The sequence below is a fragment of the Aquila chrysaetos genome, chromosome 8 (assembly GCF_900496995.4).
Source record: "Aquila chrysaetos chrysaetos chromosome 8, bAquChr1.4, whole genome shotgun sequence".
Taxonomy (NCBI): domain Eukaryota; kingdom Metazoa; phylum Chordata; class Aves; order Accipitriformes; family Accipitridae; genus Aquila; species Aquila chrysaetos.
This window is the reverse complement of record NC_044011.1, coordinates 3,520,743-3,540,493: the sequence shown is the minus strand read 5'-3', so window position 1 is coordinate 3,540,493 and position 19,751 is coordinate 3,520,743. Positions and strand designations below refer to the sequence as shown.

The following is a 19,751-nucleotide window of genomic DNA, read 5'->3' as shown; positions in this document are numbered from 1 at the left end:
CAGGTGCCGGCCGTCGCTGCCTGCGCCGGCCTGGCCGGTAGCACGCAGATGGCCGGAGCTCGCCGGTAGCGCGCGAGCAGCCGGTAGCACGCAGATGGCCGGAGCTCGCCGGTAGCGCGCGAGCAGCCGGTAGCACGCAAGGCGGCCGGTAGCACGCAGATGGCCGGAGCTCGCCGGTAGCACGCCGGCAGCGTGCAGATGGCCGGAGCTCGCCGGTAACGCGCGGGCGGCCATCGACGTGCAGATGGCCGGAGCTCGCCGGTAGCGCGCGGGCGGCCGGGAACGCGCCGGCGGCCTGGAGCAGCAGCGGCGTGCGGGCGGCCTGTGGCCGTAGCACGCAGCCAGCCCCCGGCCGGCCGGTAGCGTGCGAGCGGCAGCGGGGCGGCCGGTACCGTGCAGGCAGCCCGGGGTGGCCGGTAGTGTGCAGGCAGCCTGGGATGGCCCGTAATTTGCAGGCAGCTTGGGATGGCCGGTAATTTGCAGGCAGCTGCCCGGCCGGGATTGGCTGCGGGGAATGACGCCCAGCACAACAAAGGTGGAGTTGGAGAAATTGCATTAAAAAAAATTAAGAGAGAGAGAGAGGAGAAAGGGAGAGGGGAGCGGAGGGAGGGGAGGAAACTGCCCCTCGCCCGCCCCGCCGGGGAAATCCCCCACCGCGGCCGTGTCCCGGCGCTCCGGGGCTGCCCGGGGCCGCGGGGCGGGCAGGGAGCGCGGCCCCGCCGCTCCCCGCCGTGTCGGAGGGGACCCACCGGGGCGGGAGGCGGCTCGGCTCGGCTTCCCCCCCCCCCTCCGCTTCCCCCCCTTTTTCTTTTTTTTTTTTCCTCTTTTTTTTTTTTTTTTTTTTTTTTTTATGCAAACGCCGGGCGAGGATTGTTGCACATGTAAGGAGATTTTTTTTTTTTTTTTCCTCCTCTCTCCCTTTCCCCCCCCCCCCCCCCCCACCCCTCCTTTCCCTCCTCTCTCCTTCCTCCTCCTCCTCCTCCTCTTTTTCTTCTCGCCACAGTGTTGCAAAAGCAAAGAGCAATAAAAAACACGGCGGATAAGCGGCGGGAGCGCGGGGCGGCGGCGGCGGCGGCCGAGCCGGTGCCGCTTGGGGAGCGGCGGAGGCTGGCGGCGGACCCCGGCGCTCAGAGCCCGGCTGATTGGAAGAGAAAACGCAGCGCCATGGAGGCGGGGGAAAGCGCGATCGTCTCTGCGGGGACTGGAGCGCGTCCACGCCCGGGGCCAGCGCTGCAGAGCTGGCCGCCGTTCAACCGCCGCTTCCCCGCCCCGGCCCCGCCGAAACGAGCCCCGGCCCCGTCGAGCCCCGGCCCCCCAAAGCCGCGGGCCCGCAGGTACGTGCCTGCGCCGGGGGAGCGGAGCCGTGCCGTGCCGCGCCGTGCCGCGCCGCCCGGGCTCGCCATTCGCCGCCGTGCCGCTCCGCCGGCGGGGCTGGAGGAGGAGGAGGCGCTTTGTTCCTCCCCGGGCTCCCGCTGCCGCCGCCGCCGCCGCTGCTGCCGCCGCCGCGCACCGGGCTCGGTAAGGCGCCGCCGTTCCGCCGGGAAAAAGGGGGTTTTGTACCCGCCAAAGGGAGGAGGAGGAGGTGGGGGGGGGTTAGGTTTGGGGATTTTTTTTTTTTTTAAAAGATATTATTATTTTTTCCGGTTTTTGGTGGTGTTTTTTTTTTTTTTTTTTGAAACAAAAACCAAAAAAAAAAAAAAAAGAAGAAAAAAGCTCGTTTTCGCGCAGGCCCCGCGGGCAGGAAGCCGCCGCCGGGGTTCACCCGCCCGCCCGCTCCGGCCCGTTCCGCGCCGGCGGGGGGCACCGCGCTGGGGCTCGGGGCGGGGGGGAGCGCACGGCTCGGCGGCCTCGGTGTGCCCCCCCCCCCCCCCCACACCACACCACCACCACCACCACCACCCTCCCTCCTTTCCCTTCCCTTCCCTCTCCTCCTCCTCGCTCCCTCCCTCCTTCCCGCTCGCCCTCCCTCCCTCCCCGGCTGCCGCAGCTGGATTTCGGGGGCAGGCTTCCAGCGCTGGGCGGTTGTTTTTCCCCAGCCCGGGTGAGTCCCGCGCCGCGGCGGGGAAGCTCGGCGCCGCGCTCCGGCGGGTGCGTGCCCGGGCTCGTCCGCTTCCCCCCCGGCCCCCCCCTCCGCGCTTTATTCCCCCCCTTATTCTCTTTTTATATATATTTTTTTTTCCCCCCTTCTTTTTTTTTTTTTTTCCGCCTTTCTTTCCCCCCCCCCCTTTCCCCTTCTTTCTTCCTTTCTTCCCTCCGGACCGGGAGCGGGGCTCCAGCCCCCCGCTGGGTGGGTGGGTGTTTCTGGGCTCGAGGAGGGGTCGCGGAGGGGGGGGGGGGTTGGGAGGAGAGGAGGGGGCGGCGGTGGTGGGGAAAGGGAGGAGGGGGGGGGGGGTGTGTGGGGGGGGAAGGATTGGGTAGGAGCCGCTCCCCGGGGGTCGGTGCGGGGAGGTCGCGCTGCCCTCGCCCGGCTCGCTGCAGCTGCCCGGCCGCCCCCAGCCGGGCATCCCCGCCCCCCCTTCCCCCTCCTCCTCCTCCTCCTTCTTCTTCTTCTTCCCCCAGCGGCTCCGGCGCGGGGCTGGGGCTGCGGCGGCTCGGCTAGAGCTCCCCCCCCCCTCCTCCTCCTCCTCCTTCCACCACCACCTCCTCCTCCTCCTTCTCTCCCTCTCCTCCTCCTCCCCCTTAGCAGCCCGGAGAGGTGGGTTTGTCTCGGCTTTATAACCGCGCCGGCTGCACGGGTGGAGGGGAAGGAGCGGCGGGCGGAGGCGGGCGCAGCCCGGCCATTGTGTGCCGCGGCGGAGAGCGGCCGCGCCGGCCGGTAACGATGGGGAGGGGGGGGGGGGATGGCGGATGGGGAAGCCGCGGCGGGGGGGGGGGAAGCCACAGCGCATCGCATCGCTCCGGGGGGCCGGGGGAGCGGAGAGGGGCCGGGGGAGCGCTCCGCGCTCCCCCGGCCCCTCTCCGCTCCCCCGGCCCCCCGGACTCGCCTCCATTGTCTGCCCGGCTGTTGCGGGGAGGGGGGGGGGTTGGTGGTGGCGGTGATGGTGTAGGGGAGGGAGGAGGCCGGAGGGGGGGGGGAGAGAGAGAGAGAGAGAGAGAGAGAGAAAGGCGGCGGAGCGCGGCTCGCTGGCGCCCGGGTGGGAACCGGGGGCGGGAGGGGGCCGGGGAGGCGCCGCCGGGGCCGCCCGCGCTCGGTCCCACCCGGTTCCTGCTGCCTGGCGGAGGAGGAGACTGGAGCTGGCCGGCGGCGCAGGGCATGTGCGGGCTCCCCGCCTCCGCCCGACGGCCCGGCCCCTTCCTCCCCCGCCTCCTCCTCCTCCTCCTCCTCCTCCTTCCTCCTCCTCCTCCCCCCACCCCCAACAGGCGCGGGATCCGGTCCCCCCGTTCTCCCCCCCCCCCCCCAGGGGATCCCGCAACCCCCCCCCCCCCGGGGGGGATCCCTCTGCGCGCGCAGCGCGATCGCCCCCGCCACGCCCCGCCATGATCCGATGGATCCCTCCCCCTGACACGATCCCGCCTTCCCCGCCACCCCCGGCTGCCCCCCCCCCCCCCCCCCCTCCACCCGGGGCGATTCCCGGTCCCCACACACCTCCCCCCGGGAGGGGGGGGGCTGGGCTGATCCCACCCCGGGGCGATCCCACTTCCAACCCCTGAGGTGGTCCCAGATCTCCCCCCCCCCCCATCCCCATCCCCGCGGGGGGGGGGGGGGGGGCTGATCCAAGCCTGGAGCGATTCCCCCTCCCACCCCCGAGGGCTCATCCCACCCCGGGGTGATCCCAGATCCCCCCCCTGTGGGCTGATCCCACACCCCAGGGCAATCCCCAATGCCCCCCCCCCGGGGGCTGGTGGGGTCTGCACACACACACCCTGGGGCAAACCCCCCCCCCCCCCCCCCCAGGACTGATCCCCCCGAGGTGGTCCCAGATCCACCCCCCCCAGGAGCCGATCTGACCCCCACAGCGATCCCTGTCCCCCCAGGGCCTGGTGGGGTCTGCACACCCCCCCCCAGTGCGATCCCTGAGTCTTTTCCCCGGGGACTGATCCCACCCTGAGGTGATCTCCCTCCCTGGAGTGATCCCTGATCCCCCCCCAGGGCAATTCCCCCCTACCAGGAGCTGATCATTCCCCCCCCCCAGGGCAATCCTCGATCCCACCTGGGGGGTCCTGCACCCCCCCAGGGTGGTTCCCCATGCCCCCCCCGGGGTGATCCTGCCTCAGACCCAGGGCCTGGATCCCCCCCCCCCCCCCCCAGGAGCCAGCTCTCTCCTGGACCCCCCAGGGCCTGGATCCCCACACTGGTGCCTGGCTCCTCCTGGAATTCCCCCCCCCCCCCCAAGCCTGGATTCCCCCTGGGACCCCCCCCCCCAGGCCCAGCTCCCCTCCCTCAGGCCTGCGGCCTGCTCCCCCAGGGCCATCCTTCCTCCCCCGGGCCTGCAGCCTGTCCCCCCGGGGTGATCCCCCCACTTAGGCCTCTGGCCTTGCTCCCCCCCCCCCATGGGGATCCCCCCGAAGGCTGGCATCCTGCTGACCCCCCCACACCCCCCCCAAGCTCTGGGGTCCCACCACTGAGGCCTCTCGCCTGCAGCCCCCCACCCCCAGGGTGATCCTTCCCCACGGAGCCATAAGATCCCTCCCCCTGGGATCTGGGGGGATCCTTCCCCTAGAGCTCCCCTGTTGAAATATTCCCCCCCCCCCCAGCTTGTCCTCCCCGCCTCAGGAGAGCCCTGACCCCCCCAGGTGTGTGGAGGTCTTTCCCCAGAGCTCCCCAAATGGGCACCCCCAGAGGTGCCTTGGATCTGGGGGATCCCTCTCTCCGAGCGTGCCCCCCCCCGCAGGGAGGATCTTGCTGGATCTATGGTGTCCCTTCCTTTAAGACCCCCCTTTTGGGGGGGGGGGAGCAAACCCCCCTTGGGAGATCCCTTGTAGCCCTCCCTGTTGCTCAGATCCCCCTGACCCTGAGTCTGTGGATCCCACCCCCCCCCACCTCAGGGACACCCCCGAATCCTTCTCCCCTTGGATCTGTGGGGATCCCCCTCAGATCCTGCTGCCCCCCCCCCCAACCTCAGGGACATCCCCCTGAACCCTTTTCCCCTGCCCACGCACCCCTTTTCTCCTCACCCCACCAGGGTGGGGGTCATGCCACCATTCAGGATCCCCCCTCCTCAACACATCCCCCCCCCAGGATCTCTGGGACCCCCCCATGCGCCCACCTTCTCCTCCCTTATTACCCCTACCCTGCACCCCTTCTCCAAGGCCCCCCCCCCCCCCAAAAACCTTGCAGGGCTGGGTGTGGGGGAGGATCCCAGCACCTCATTCATGGAGGCGGGGAGGGGGGGGAGGAATGGATGCTTGGGTCAGGTCCCCCCACTCCCCATCAGGGGTTTGGGGGGCCACCCCGGCACGGGGGGGTGCCTAGCGGGGGTCTCCCTTTGCTTGCAGAGCCGAGCGGGAGTGATCTTGGGTAGCGCGCGAGGGAGCCGGCGGGGACCGTCCTGGGCGCAGGCAGGTGGAGGATGAACGGCGAAGCCGAGTGCCCTGCAGACTTGGAAATGACAGCTCCCAAAAACCAAGGTGAGCCCCCCCCTCCACTGGGGGTCCCACGGGAATACCGCTGCCACATTTGGAAAAAAAAAAAAAACCAAAACCAAACCAACCACAAAAAAAACCCCAAAAAACCTCAGGGCGGCCCTTTTATCCAAGGGATGGAGGAGCCACGATCCCGACTGTGCCGGGGAGGTGGAGGGGAGCGGATTTGCCTCTCCCGATCCCGGCTCTGCCACGGGGGATCACGCACACGTGTGCGAGCGCGCGGATGCACGCGCCGGTGTGCCGGCAGCCCCTCCGGCCCCGGCGAAGGGCGGCCGCTGGCTCGCGGTGTCGGGGATGCTCTTTTTGGGTGGCTGGTGTTTTGGGCTGAGGCTGGGGGGGGGGGGGGAGCTGGCACAAAGAGGTGCTGCCTTTGCTGTTCACATCTGGGCTGCATTAAAAGCCGAGCCGTTACCTTGGGCCTCCGGCTTCCAGACCCCGAGATGACATCAGAGGTTCAGCTTTTATTGGAAAAGGGGGAGGAAAACAAGAAAAAAGGGACATTTTATTTGGGGCAGCCCGCCTGGGCAGCGGGGCTTTGCTAACCCACCACCTGAAAACTCCCCGCGTTCCCCCCAAACCCCGGGGACCACGGTCCAGCCCCTCTCGCCCTCCTGGTCCCCCCGTCTTTTCTCCCTTGCCGCAGTCGGTTTGTTGCCCTGAGCGAACCCGGCTGGAGCACGTGTCCTTCGCCGGGTCTTTAGATGGATTTAATTACACCGGGGCAGCTTTCCTAATATAGACCCGGCCCGGCCGATGCCAGGAGAGCCGGGGATAAATCGGTCCCTGGGCACAGACAACCCCATTCATCTTGGCGGGTGAACTCCGCAATTCCGGCATTTTTTGGCAAACCCCAGCTGGAGGGAACGGGGATGGAGGGGTAGGGGGGCTGAGCGTGGGGTCCCCGTTGTCCCCACCCCGCTGCCGGCGAGGGTTTTGGGGAGGTTTCTTACGTATTCCTGTGGGCTGTGGTTATTTCGGCCATCTGCCAGCTGGGGGGTCATGCAGGGCCAAAAGTCTCAAGGCATGCCTGCGTTGGAGGGGGGAAACTGAGGCACGGGGCTTGTCGATGGGGGCAAGTTTGGGGGGGGGGTCTCATCCCCTTCTCCCTACCCACTTGATTTTCATGGCCATGCTGCTTTCGGTTATTTTTCCTGATTTCTGCAAGTAAAGTCAGCACCAACTTCATGGCCCGATTCTGTGTCGTTGGTCCTTGCCGGGGGGAGGTCTGGAAAGTGGATGGGAAAAACAGGAAGACAAAATTTTGGGCTCGATGCCCCCCCAGCTCTGATCCCCTGCTGAGGCACTGTGGGGATTGGGGGTTTCCTGTCTCTTTTCTCCCTTCGTGACGTTTCGGGGCTCTGAAGTTGGGAGCGTGGAGACACATCCCAAGCTGCTGGGCTCCCTGCTTTATGGGGGGGGGGCTCTTTCCACTTCCCCCACCGCAATTAATCCCTAACGGACCTGATGAAGTAACTACAGAGACAGGCTGGATCCCAAACTGTTCTGCCTCAACCCCCTAACCTGACAGGTCCAGGAGATGAAATGGGGTGGGGGGGCAGGTCCTGGCCGCGCTCCCCCTGCCCGGCTGTGGGTCTCACGTGTCCTTTAACATCCCTCGCTCGGATTTGGGGTTATGGGGGTGGGTTTGCTCTTCACCGGACTGATGTGGAGGCAGGAGGCAGAGATGGTGTTTCCATGCGTATTGAGTTTGAGCAGAGGGAGAGCCACAGCCGGGTATTTCTGGGAGCTTGTTTTCATTCCTGGGGACGGAGGGCGAGAGATGCTTCCCTCAAATCCATGAACGGCTGCACTCTTCCCTGTCTCGCCAGGAGGCTCTGTGTCCCTTAGGCAGCTCCGAACACCCCAGTCTTTGCCCGGCAGTGATGTGGGGCAGGGGATGCCATGGAGAGCCAGTTCCCATGCCCGGGGAGCCCTTGGGCTCAGCTGCCTGTCCTGGGCTGAAGCAGATAGGGCTGCGTGGGCGTGCGGCTTGGGGCTCTGCTCCTCCTCCAGCCCGTCCCTGGGGACCTCTCTTTCCGCTCCCAGGGCCCACTGCTTTTCCCCAGGGCCACCCATCTTTGCAGAGCACCCAGGGCTCCTCTCCCTAGCTGGTGTGGCAGCTCGGAGCAGAGAGCCCGGCAGAGGAATTGCCCTGGTGAGGAAGCAGTCCCAAAGTTGGTGCTGGATGGGGCATTTGGTGCTGGGATATCCTGCCTGCTGCCTGTCCCGACACGGGGCTGCTGCCCTTCCCAGCCTCCCGGTCGCTCCAGGCTCCTCGGCTTTGCCATGTGCCTGTCCCGCCATCCCAGCAGCTTGTCTGTACGGGAGCTGGGGATGCTCCTCCCAGCAGCTCGGGGGATGTTGGGGTGGCATAACCATCACCCCTGCACCGTCAGGGACCGTGCTGCAAAACAGGGGGGCTGTGCTGGGCTCTGCCCCTTCTCTGCTTTGTGGTCTCTGAGCTTTGACCTTGGCAGAGGTCACCATGGAGCTAGGTCGCCAGGTAATGGCAAAGCTCTCTGAGTTGAAGGAAAAGCAGTGCTGGGGGGTTTCCCATTGCTCCGGACACAACTTTTCCACTTAGAAAGTGCGTTTCCCTGTTTCCTCCTTGGCTGGAGAGCACGTCGCTCCTGTCTCGCTCCGCAAGGCTTCACTCCCGTGCGTAGGAAATAGCCCTCTGCTCCCGCGTGGCAGAGCCATCGCCTTATCTGATAGTGTACAGGGATGAGCGAGTCTCTCTGGTTTGCACCGAGTGGATTTTCTAGCTCTGCCCGGATTGTTTTGGCCCGTAGAAAGTTGCTCGAGGGTGATGGAAACAGCCACGTCCCTTTGATCTTTAATCTCGAGAGGCAGCATGTGGAGATTACGTGTCCCGGCGTGTGGGCCGGAGCTGCACGCCGGGAGCTGTAGTCCCCGTGTCCTGCCGGGAAGGCTGCCTGCCCGTCGCTGCTGCTAAGCCTGTTTCTTTGCTGCTCAGACCGCTGGTCTCAGGAGGACATGCTGACTCTGCTGGAGTGCATGAAGAATAACCTGCCCTCCAACGACGGGAGCAAGTTCAAAACCACCGAGTCCCACCTGGATTGGGAGAAAGTGGCTTTCAAGGACTTCTCGGGGGAGATGTGCAAGATGAAGTGGATGGAGATTTCTAACGAGGTAACCGACAGCCGCACGAGGCTCAGAGGGGTCTCCGCGAGAGGGACCGAGCATCCCAGTGACCTCCCAGGGCTGTTTGAATCGCTCAAGTTCAGCGCCTGGAGTCCTCGGCCCTTAGTGCCGATACCATCCCACTGCCGTCGGCATCGCGAACCCCTCGGAGGCGCTGGGACGGGTCGTTTGCGCGGTGGCATTACGAAACCGTGTGGGGTTTATGCCCTGCCGAGTGTGGCTCGGTGCCGAGCGGGTATCTGCCCTGTCCTCCACGCGCAGCCTGTTCACGTTTGTGGCCCTTCATTACCCCGCAGGTGAGGAAGTTTCGGACCCTCACGGAGCTCATTATGGATGCCGAAGAGCACGTGAAGAATCCTTACAAGGGCAAAAAGCTCAAGGTATCAGACAGGAATTGGGGTCAGTCCCTAAAGGGGAACCTCTCCCTTCCCTGGGATGGGGGGCTGTCACCCATGTGGCACCCCAGACCCATGTGGCTCTACCACCAGAGCCCCTGCAGGCACCTCACCACCCGTAATCCCTGCGGCCGGCTGCCCAAGGCTCCGGAGGCCACGGGCTCTGGGTCCGGGCCAAGTCCAGGGTACATTTAATATGGTTGGCTGTATTGCTGGCAGCCTGCATCCAAGTTTAGCACCAGGGGGGCCGGGAAGCTGCCATCCTATTCCTGGCCTACCAGGTCGGGTGGGGTGCTGCTTTCGGCCAGGCGGCCCCAGGGCAGCCGATGCTTTACCACCAGCCATCCCCAGGAGGTGGGTCCCATCCCTTCCTCCTGCCTCAGTTTCCCCTCTTGCAGCACAACTCCTCTGTGCCAACGGCTCTGAATGGCTGGAGGCTGCTCCTGAAATACCCAGCCCTGGGATATTGTAGTTCCTGGGGAAGGCAGCCCTTGTTCCCAGCGTTTTCCCCCACCTTGCCTGCAAAGCCGGGGTGTTCCCATGTCAGGGAGCTGGATGACCAGCGGAACTGGATGGAGGCAGGTCTCCCCCAGTACTGGTGGGAGCTGGGAGCCGGCGGGCTTTGGCGGTGCTCTCTGCAGTGCTGCCAGCTCCGCACTCAGTGTCTGCCGCTCTGCTGTCTCCCCAGAAACACCCCGACTTCCCCAAGAAGCCCCTGACTCCCTATTTCCGCTTCTTCATGGAGAAGCGGGCCAAATATGCCAAGCTTCACCCTGAAATGAGCAACCTGGATCTCACGAAGATCCTGTCCAAGAAATACAAGGAGCTTCCCGAGAAGAAAAAGGTACGGGGGGGAGTCAGCAAGCCCCTTCCCACTTGTGTGCCTCTGCGTGCTGGGCTCTGCCTGCCCAGCTCTCCCAGTAAAACCAGCAGAGCCCAGCCTCTACCTGGTGGGGGTTTAATCTGGCTCTTGATGGGAGAAAACCCGGGTGCTTGTTTAGTCCTGTCAGACCAGTAAGACTTCCTTTCCTTTTCCTGTCCTGGTTCCCAGGATCTGTGGGGTGGAGGCTGGCTGGGTCCGTCCGTTGGTCCGTCTCTTCCAGACAGACCTGGATGGTGACTTTGCTGTTGGGTGGATCTGTATTTAACGCTGGGGTTAAATCACACGCCCCACTGTGGCCGCCCTGTCTGAGCCAGGGATGGAGGGTCAGGCTCTGCTCCAAGCCATGGCAGATGCTGGGAGGAGAGCTGCCCATCTCACCTCCAGCTCTGGAGGTGGCCTTGGGCTTGGCCAGAGCCCGGGCTGGTGTTTTAGGTGCCCCAACTCTCAGTCTGGGTGGATTTGCCACCAGCAGGAAAAGTCCAGGGCACAAAGGTCCTGCTGTGCCCTCTTGCCCAGGGCTGCTCTGGTGCAGGGATAGGGGGGAAATCCTGCTTCTGAATCCCTGGGCAGGCTGGAAACGCTCAGCTGGGAGCTGCAGGACCAGTCTGATGGGCTGGAGAGCCCTCGAGTCCTTTTGGGGGTGGTGGGGTGCCCAGCCGGCAGGGTTGACAGGGATGTATCTGGCTGCCTGTTCCCTGGTGCTGGCATCCCTCTCCACCTCCCTGGTGGCTTTGTGTCCCCAGATGAAATACATCCAGGACTTCCAGCGAGAGAAGCAGGAGTTTGAGAGGAACCTGGCGAGGTTCAGGTGAGCGGGCAGCCCCCCCGCGTTTCCCGGGGCCCCTCCAGGCAGACCCAGTCTCTTCTCCTGCGTGTAGCTCACGGAGGAAGCCCTGATGGGCGTTGCAGCTTGAAGGCAGAAGGGAAGGGGGGATGCTGAAAAAAAGAGCAAGAAAAGGTATCTGAGAGCAGCCCTCCAGCTGGGAGACTGGGCGAGGGGGAGAGAGCAGAGGACTAGCCACGCTCTGGGGGTTAGGGTCTGCAAGGGGAGGACAGGAGCCCTGCCACTGCACTGTTAAAAGCTGAAGCGACCACCCCGTTGCCCCCAGACCTTCCTTTTGAACCTGGTCACTGTGACCCAGGTGGATCCTAGCGTTCCCGATGACCTGCTGCTGCTCCAGGGATGCAGCCCAGCCTGGCGCATTAAAGGGGATGCTTGTAGCTGATGCTCCCCCAGGAGGGGCAGACCTGAATCTCTCCTAAAACCCTCCTACTCTTTCTGGGGATGCCCCCCAGTATCTGAGCCCATGGAGGCTCAGCCCTGTAGTGACGGTTACCCCTTAGCGGGGAGGTTTAGGGGGTGCTCTCCTTCCACCTGCAACCTCCGTAACGCTCTCCCTTCCCCGCCTCCCTGCCGGGTAAAGGGAAGATCACCCGGATCTCATCCAGAACGCCAAGAAATCTGACGTCCCTGAAAAACCCAAGACCCCCCAGCAACTGTGGTACAACCACGAGAAGAAGATCTACTTGAAAGTGCGTCCAGATGTGAGTACGGTGGGTGGGAGTGCGTGTGAGTGTGAGTGTTGAGGGGTCCTGTACCCCGCTGCTGGGGGGAGAGGAGGGGGAAATGAGAGAAGCATTTTAGGGGGGGGACGGGATGGAAGACATCGCTAGAAGCTCCCAGCAGTCTGGATGGAGGTAAGAAGGGGCTCTGCACATCTGGAAGAGGCTCAGGGGTACAGACCCCACTTTTTGCCTGCAGTTGAAGGGGTGACCACAGTCTTGAGTCAGGGCAGGAAAGGTTTCCAGCACAGACATCCACCTCTGGCCATGCCCCACACTCGCACGCACCCCCTTCCCTGGCCATGAGCTCGGCTCACAGCCATCCCACGGCCCCAGCTGGGTGCCGCTGGGACAAGATGGCGGGCCACACTATTTTTGCCTTTTTAAATTTTTTTTTTTTCCCCTCTTCTTTTTTTGGATTTTACCCCTCTGCCCTCACCTCTGGCTTTGGGTTTTCAGGCCACCACGAAGGAGGTGAAAGAGTCGCTGGGCAAGCAGTGGTCTCAACTGTCGGATAAAAAGAGGCTGAAATGGATTCATAAGGCCCTGGAACAGCGGAAGGAGTATGAGGTAGGGAGCAGCCTCACCCATTCCCCTCCACACTCGTCCCTACGTTCACTCTGAGCCACTCTGCCTCCCGGCTGCAGCCACCGGCAGCTAGCCAGCCTCACCCGATAGCCAGCATGGGGGTTCAGCCAGATCCCTGCAGGTCCCTAGTGAGTCTGAGCCCTGCCTCCTCCAGTGATGCTTGGGGAAGGGAGAAGTACCCCTGGGGAGATGATTAGGGCAATGGTTGGCTTCTCTTTCCTCCTCCTCCGGCCCCCAGCCAGGCGGGGATCGGAGCCCCTCTCCTGATTGCTCTCCGTCCTTTGCAGGAGATCATGCGTGACTACATCCAGAAGCACCCCGAGCTGAACATCAGCGAGGAGGGCATCACCCGCTCCACCCTCACCAAGGCTGAGCGCCAGCTCAAGGACAAGTTTGATGGACGACCCACAAAGCCACCTCCGTGAGTCCTGTCCCTCCCCGTCTGGGTGCGAGAGAGGTGTCCGTCTCTGAGCTATCACTTCAGCCTCTTGGCCAGCTTGGGTGGATGCTGGTTCTTGCTAACGAGGAAACTGGGCCTCTGCCTGGCTTTGAGAGCCCCAGTCATTTCTGGGACCGTAGGTGTGGGCTGTCAATGACCCCATTAAACTGGTCCTTAAATATACATTAAATACACATTTGCAGAGAATCTGAGCGAGGTTTATGGTGATGCTGCGTGCTCCGGGTTAGGGGGTAGTCCAACCCCTAGCTTCCCTAAAATGCAGACACCTCTGGCACAGCACTTCACTGCCCGGTGCAACCCAGCGGGCAGCTGGGGGGTCTTGTGGGGGCTCTTAGCACCCAGCCAGCTCTGCAGAGGGGACGTGAGCGGGGCAGGTTGTCCCTAATGCTGGGTCCCTCCGTCGGTTGCAGGAATAGCTACTCCCTGTACTGCGCAGAGCTGATGGCCAACATGAAAGATGTGCCCAGCACTGAGCGGATGGTGCTGTGCAGCCAGCAGTGGAAACTGCTCTCCCAGAAGGAAAAGGACGCGTACCACAAAAAGTGTGATCAGGTGAGTGGCCGAGGATGGACAGACGGGTGGACAGGCAGGTTGGCAGCAGTTCTATGGGGAGGGAGGATTAGGATGGGAGAGCTTGGGCTACAAATCTTGCTGGAAGTGAGCCCCTCACCCTTCCTCAGTGCCTGTTCTTGTTGTCTTGACCACGAATTTCCCCTGAGGTCCTCGATCACCTCTCTTGGTCCTCTCTCCCCCCATCCATGAGTGTGGGACCAGCAGATGGTCCAGGTGGGGGATGCTGTTGCAGACGGGGCTGAGGCCGGGTTGAGGACTGCACAAGGCAGGGATGGGGCGGGGGAACTTTGTGTAACCACAAGTCTCCATCTCCCTCCAGAAAAAGAAAGACTACGAGATTGAGCTCCTCCGCTTCCTGGAGGTAAGTGATGTGGGGGTGCCTCGGCCATTGGGTGCTGGAGACCCTGAATGCAGGGAGAGAGCCCTGGGCAGGGGCTGAGATGGGTTAAGCGAGGGCTGCACTGATGCTGCCTTCTCCTGCTCCCCCCAAAACATGGCTGGAACCAGCCATGGGTGCTGTGCAGAGGCGTTTGCACATATTCTTGACCCTTCCCCAGCTGCCCTAATGCCTGACCCAGTGTCTTCGAGTTGGGCACTGGGAGGTGGGGACGGGCCCCCCCAGTCCAGAGGGGAAGCCGGGGGTGAGCGGAGGGCTGGTAGCAGAGGAGGGGTTGCCGTCAGCAGCTGCGGCTGTGCAGGCAGCAGCAAGTCTCTCGCTTCCTTCCCTTGGACGGGGTGTAGGCGGGGGGAGCCGCACCGAAGCCGTCCCAGCACCGTGCTCGGCCCCCGGGCGGACGTGACGCAGCCCCGGCTGCATCTGCAAGGGCAGGGGGTGGAAAACCCAGGGGTGCGCCCGGATCTGGGCACCTGCCTGCCCTGCCTTTGCGGAGAGGAAGCAGACGAGACTAAGCCTGGGAGGGGACAGAGCAGGGGAAGAGGGACGTTGCCCGGCGAGGGGGGTGACACAGGCATGGGGACCCCCAGGCTGCACACCTAGGCTTGCAGTACCTGATGTTGGTCCTGGCTGGGGTGGCTTTTGGATCAGGACAACTGAGTGCATTAGCTCCCCCTCCCCAGTGTCCCTATTCCCTGGTTGCATCAAAGCCTCGTTAGCGTCGGGCCATCTAACCGTGTCTCTCCTCCTGTGCCACCCAGAGCCTGCCCGAGGAGGAGCAGCAGCGGGTGCTAGGCGAGGAGAAGATGCTGGGCAGCAACCGGAAAGGGGCGACGAGTCCTGCATCCAAAAAGTCCTCACCAGAGACCGGGAAGGTGAGAGCGGCAACTGGAGAGATGGGGCAGCACGTGCCAGAGACATGGGATGGGGTTGCTGGCATCTCAGGGTGCTTTGAGGGCTTCATTCCTTGATTCTTTCACCACGTTTTTCCTGGGGTTGGAGGCTACCAGTGTCAGGCAGGTCCCTCTGTTGGCTCACCCCCACCCATGGCCCCGTGTCCTTCCCGCAGGCCAGCTCAGAGAAGCCCAAACGACCCATCTCCGCCATGTTCATCTTCTCGGAGGAGAAGAGGAAGCAGCTGCAGGAGGAGCGGCCGGAGCTGTCAGAGAGCGAGCTGACCCGGCTCCTGGCCCGCATGTGGAATGACCTCTCCGAGAAGAAGAAGGTTGGTATTCCCCAACCCTTCTCCTCCATCCCCATCTCTGCTGCTCCTTTGGGCATCTCTGGGAGTCCAGGGGACGTTCCCTGTCTTTGTCCTGTTGCAAGGGGCTTTGCTCGCCCCTGGGCACCGCAGCTGGGGGATGATTGTCCCCAGGAGCATCACAGCTCCAGCGAGCCATCACCCAGGCACTGGTGTCAGCACCGATGGGTGCCGCCGGCTGTTCTCTCTCCCTCTCGTGACCTGGTGGGTCAAAACCCAGCAGCTTAAGAAACCTTGGAGGGTCCTTGAGCCTCAATTTAAAGGCTTGATGGTTTTCTAGGTGGGGAGAAGTCCTGAGACATGGGTGTGCGTGGTGGGGGGCTGCTGCAGCTACTGTGGGGACAGCACTGGGGGAAGCTGCAGTGTCTTGCTGCCTGCCCTCCCGGTGCTTGGTGGCCGGGGGCTTACGCCCAGGTGGCCGTGCTGCCCCTTCACCCCTGCCGTGCACCCCTGCGCAGGCCAAGTACAAAGCGCGGGAGGCAGCAATGAAGGCGCAGTCGGAGAAGAAGCACGGCTCAGATAAAGAAGAGCGTGGGAAGCTGCCCGAGTCTCCCAAGACAGCCGAGGAGATCTGGCAACAGAGCGTCATCGGAGACTACCTGGCTCGTTTCAAGGTGAGGAGTGGGCTGGGAAAGAAGCTGGAAGTGGGATCATCACTCCCACCAGCAGGAATTGCCTTGCACCTTCTCCCCTGCTTTCACACCCGAGGCAATGGGTTGGGGCTGAGAGCCATGGCGGGGACAGGGGTCACAGCAAGGGAGTGGGTACCCCACGGTCCGTGGCAGAGCCAGCGGTCGCACCCCAGCATCCTGGGTGCATCTAATGTGGTGGTGGGGTCTGTGCCACAGAACGACCGGGGGAAGGCGCTGAAGGCCATGGAGGCCACTTGGAACAACATGGAGAAGAAGGAGAAGCTGATGTGGATCAAGAAAGCGGCAGAGGATCAGAAGCGATACGAGGTGGGTCCCTGTTCCTTCCTGCCCCCCACCATGCCCCCGCAGCCGGCACTGCCCATGTTTCCCTGACACGTCTTTCTCCTCTGGCTCAGAGGGAGCTGAGCGAGATGCGGGCCCCTCCGTGCTCCACCAACTCCGCCAAGAAAATGAAGTTCCAGGGAGAGCCGAAGAAACCCCCCATGTGAGTACCTGGGGTCTGGGGTCTGAAAAGTTGGATCTGGCTGGGCAAGTGAGCTAGTGCAAAAGAGCCTGGAGCAGCCCCGGAGTGGAGGGAGTGTGGGCTGGACCACGGTGGGGATGAACGGTGGTTAGTGTGGGCTGCTTGTGGACACCTCAGTTCTCCGTGCATGCTGTCTGATCTGGTCTCTGCGCTCCCCCCTTGCAGGAACGGTTACCAGAAATTCTCCCAGGAGCTGCTGTCAAACGGGGAGCTGAACCACCTCCCGCTGAAGGAGCGGATGGTGGAGATCGGCAGCCGCTGGCAGCGCATCTCCCAGGGCCAGAAGGACCACTACAAAAAGCTGGCGGAGGAGCAGCAGAAACAGTACAAGGTGCACCTCGACATCTGGCTCAAGGTGAGGGCTGAGCCCCGATGCCTGGTGGGGCTCTGGGGTCGGTTGTTGTTGGGGATGCTTGTGGTCTCTGCTCACAGTCTTCCTCTGGGAACCACCATCTCCAGACCCTTTTTTGGCATTTTACAACTTAAAGGACCTTAAAAAAATATATGTAGGGAGGGAGTGCCCTGTGCTAGAGTCCTTCCCCGCACCGTCCCCTACTCCATGCCTGCCCAGCCCTCCCTGTGCCCTGACTGTCTCCTCTGTCTCCGCAGAGCCTCTCGCCCCAGGAGCGGGCTGCCTACAAGGAACACACTTCCAACGTGAGTATCCACCCGGCACCGCTGCGGAGGGGGACCTGGGGGCTTGGGGCTGGGCTGGGATCAGCCCTGGGTGAGGTTGGGCTGTGCGGAAGGTGAGCTGAGCTCAGGACAGCCCCTCAAAGGGATTCACCCCTTTAGCAGCTTGGCAGTGGGATTTTCTGCGTGTCGCGCACTGGGAAGGAGCTGAGCTCAAGCCTTGCAGCTCTAAATGGTTTTGCTTTGTTCCCCCCTTGCAGAAACGCAAGAGCATAGGGAAGATCCGGGGTCCCAACCCCAAGATGAAGCCAACGATGCAGTCCAAGTCGGTGAGTGTGTCATGGCCGTGCTGCGCACTGGGGATACCCAGCACCCTCCTTCCTGGGGAGGGCGTCCCGGGGGGGGGACCCAGACCTCTTATTTGAGGCATCCCAGGTGCTTTCTGCTGCCTGCCCGTTCCTTGAGGCAATAAACCAAGGGCGCTCCCCAAATCTGTGCTCAAAACCCACCCAGGTCTGATTTTGCCCCCCTGCAGTCTACAACATCCCCTTGCACCCACTCTGGGAGCCTTTTTGGGGCCGTTTTTAACATAAATGGGGAAAAGGCTTCCAGGCAAGGTGTGGGGTAGGAGCCACCTGATCCCGCTTGGTGGATGAAGGAACCCAAAGGCTGATGGCCAAGGATGCCGTGGGTGGTGCACCCATGGGTGCTGGTTTCCCACGGTGCCCGCCTGCGACCAACCCCCTCCCGCCCCGCAGGAGTCAGAGGACGATGACGAGGAGGAAGAGGAGGAGGAAGACGACGATGAAGATGAGGACGACGACGACGACAACGGTGACTCGTCAGAGGAAGGCGGCGACTCCTCGGAGTCCAGCAGCGAGGAGGAGAGCGAAGACGGGGATGAGGTGAGGCTGCGGTGCGTGCCCTGGGGAGGGCGGCGGGGCCGTCCCGGGCCCCGCTCCGCTCCCGTACCACTCGCTCTGCCCCCCCTCCCCGCCCTCACCCACCTCCGGGACTGGGGGGCATCCGCACCCGGGCTCAGATAGGACCGTGGCGGAAGAGCTCCCGGGAAGCGGGGGGACACGGGGGAGGCGAAGGGGAACGGGATATCCCCCCCGCCCCAACCCGCCCGGCATCCCCGGGGAGGGTGCGAGGAGCAGCCGCGGGGCGTAGTTAGGAGCAGCCTCGGGACGTAGAGGTGCGGGTTGTGCAGAGCCCCCAGTGAGCAGAGAAAAATCTCCTGTCTTTTTCCTGGTGGAGATACTGAGTCTGGTCTCGGCTCCGTTTGCGCCAGTGTGAATGCCGAGTAAGTCACCAGAGTCAAAGTTTTACACCGGTGCAACTGAAATCAGACTATGCTGGATGGCGCTGGGGCCAGAAACCGTGTCCGTGCCTTGTGCTCGCCACCGGACAGGTGAGGTGTTTCGACCCCCTCGTTGGTCTCAGCTCACGCCTCTTCCTTCCCTGGCTTTAGAGGGGGGAAACTGAGGCACGAGGCGGGTCGGGTACCCTACCTCGGATCGTGTAGCGAGGCAGTGGCAGAGGTGAGGGTAGGACCCCCGCGCGCTGCTCCGGCACGCTCCCCGCCCCGGCAACCCCCGAGCTGAGCCCTTGCAAACTCACTCCTGCCCCACGTTCCTCCTCCATCCCCCTCCACCCTGGGGTGGCAGCGGTGGGAGGGATGGGGTTGCAAACCCCCCTTCTGTGGGGAACACCCCCCCCCCCACCCCGTGCCGCAGCGGGGAGGGTGAGCAGGGGACAAGGGCGAGATGATGGACGGCAGCTGGGGCCCCCAGCCCTGCCGCTAACCCCCCGCTCCTCTCTGCCACCCCTCCCCCCCGCCTCCCCAGAACGACGAGGATGACGAGGACGAGGATGATGAGGATGAGGACGACAACGACTCGGAGGGCAGCAGCAGTTCCTCCTCCTCCTCGGGGGACTCCTCCGACTCCGACTCCAACTGATCCGGCCAAGCTCTTAGTAACGTCGTTTGGTTTCTCGGTTTCGGTCCCAAATCCCCCTCCTAGCCCCCCAAAACCCGTTCTTCCTCTTCCTCCTGCCCCTCCCGGTGAGCCACAGCCCCCCACGGGACCCCCCCCAACCCGGGGAGCGGGGGCCGGAGGGACCCCTCCGCCGAGCTCACACTACGGAGGGGGAGCCGGGGGCTGCTCCCCCCCTGGGCCGGGGGGAGAGAAGGGGGCGAGCCCCCCTGTCCCTCCCACCCCCTCTTTACTCTCCCCTTACCAAGGGAGGGGAAGCGATTTTTCTTTTTTTTTTTTTTTTTTTTTTTTTGGAGATTTCATTATTTTTGGAGGGTCACCCTGTCCTCGCCCCCTTCATACCCTCGCTACCAGCTCCGGACTTTATAGAAAGAAAACAAAAACACACAGAAAAAAAAAAAAACAGCTCTCCCCCCCCTTTTTTTTTATTAAAAAAACCCACAAATGGAAAAAAAAAAAAACAAAACCCACCCCCCCCGCGCAGACCCTCCCGTCCTGCCCCAGGCAGCGGGCGCGGAGCATGAGCCGAGTTGCTCAGGACTCAGCCGTTGGGACAATATCTCCTCCCCCACCCCCCTGCTCTCTGCGCACCCCCCCTGGCGTCTCGGGGGGAGGGGGCCCCCCAAGCCCTCACCCCCCCACCTTGTACAGTCTGGAAGCTGCACCGGGAGCTCACCGGGACCTCCGCATCCACGGCACTTGGGAGCGCCGGCCACGGACCGTGACCACCCGGCGTGTCCCCATTTTGGGGGGGGGGGGGGGGGGGGGATGTGGATGGATGGAATTGGGGGTGGGGGGGGATGCGTGCGTGTGTGTGCGAGCGTGTGTGCCGGGGTGGGGGGCACCCGGGGCCGTGGCACGTGTGGCTCCCCCCCCCCCCCCCCGCCTCCTCGGGGTCCTGGCTGCTCAGTGTGACCAACGGGGGGGGGGGGGTGTCGGCGTGGGGGTGCTGCCGGAGTGTCCCTCTGTGTTGTCGGTGGTTGTTGTGCCGTTGTATTTTATTTTATTCTTTTTTTTTTTTTTTCCTTTTTATAAAACGAGAAAAATCCATCTTTTATTTTTTCTTCCCCCACT

At 63.4% G+C, this 19,751-nt stretch overlaps 2 protein-coding genes across 14 annotated transcripts; both read left to right on the top strand.

Annotated features, from left to right (window-relative positions):
- Window positions 1-426: 426 nt before the first annotated feature.
- TFPT (TCF3 fusion partner) lies at window positions 427-2,599 on the top strand. The gene is made up of 4 exons (XM_041125396.1): window positions 427-535; window positions 1,004-1,518; window positions 2,037-2,041; window positions 2,560-2,599. The coding sequence occupies exons 1-4, from the start codon at window positions 466-468 to the stop codon at window positions 2,597-2,599; spliced, it is 630 nt and encodes a 209-aa protein (XP_040981330.1). The 5' UTR covers window positions 427-465.
- Window positions 862-18,872, top strand: UBTF (upstream binding transcription factor). 13 transcript variants are annotated; one of them, XM_030021492.2, is made up of 22 exons: window positions 862-881; window positions 5,437-5,568; window positions 8,564-8,739; window positions 9,048-9,131; window positions 9,835-9,990; window positions 10,773-10,837; window positions 11,454-11,583; window positions 12,052-12,162; window positions 12,468-12,601; window positions 13,051-13,192; window positions 13,533-13,574; window positions 14,369-14,482; window positions 14,677-14,832; window positions 15,327-15,482; window positions 15,717-15,827; window positions 15,917-16,005; window positions 16,210-16,399; window positions 16,654-16,701; window positions 16,938-17,006; window positions 17,436-17,582; window positions 17,972-18,091; window positions 18,528-18,872. In XM_030021492.2, exons 2-22 carry the CDS (start codon window positions 5,511-5,513, stop codon window positions 18,639-18,641), a joined length of 2,412 nt encoding a protein of 803 aa, XP_029877352.1. In that variant the 5' UTR covers window positions 862-881; window positions 5,437-5,510; the 3' UTR covers window positions 18,642-18,872. The 13 variants fall into 13 exon arrangements, with proteins under 13 accessions (XP_029877352.1, XP_029877353.1, XP_029877348.1 ...); XM_030021493.2 differs by lacking the exon at window positions 862-881 and adding an exon at window positions 1,224-1,334; XM_030021488.2 differs by lacking the exon at window positions 862-881 and adding an exon at window positions 1,396-1,518.
- The last annotated feature ends 879 nt before the right edge of the window (window positions 18,873-19,751 follow it).

Coding starts and splice junctions, on each gene's coding strand:
- TFPT (XM_041125396.1), top strand. CDS start 466: ATGGCCGGTAATTTGCAGGCAGCTGCCCGGCCGGGATTGGCTGCGGGG. Junction 536..1,003: donor TGACGCCCAGCACAACAAAG/GTGGAGTTGGAG, acceptor TTCTCGCCACAG/TGTTGCAAAAGCAAAGAGCA.
- UBTF (XM_030021492.2), top strand. CDS start 5,511: ATGAACGGCGAAGCCGAGTGCCCTGCAGACTTGGAAATGACAGCTCCC. Junction 12,163..12,467: donor AACAGCGGAAGGAGTATGAG/GTAGGGAGCAGC, acceptor CGTCCTTTGCAG/GAGATCATGCGTGACTACAT. Junction 15,828..15,916: donor AGGATCAGAAGCGATACGAG/GTGGGTCCCTGT, acceptor CCTCTGGCTCAG/AGGGAGCTGAGCGAGATGCG.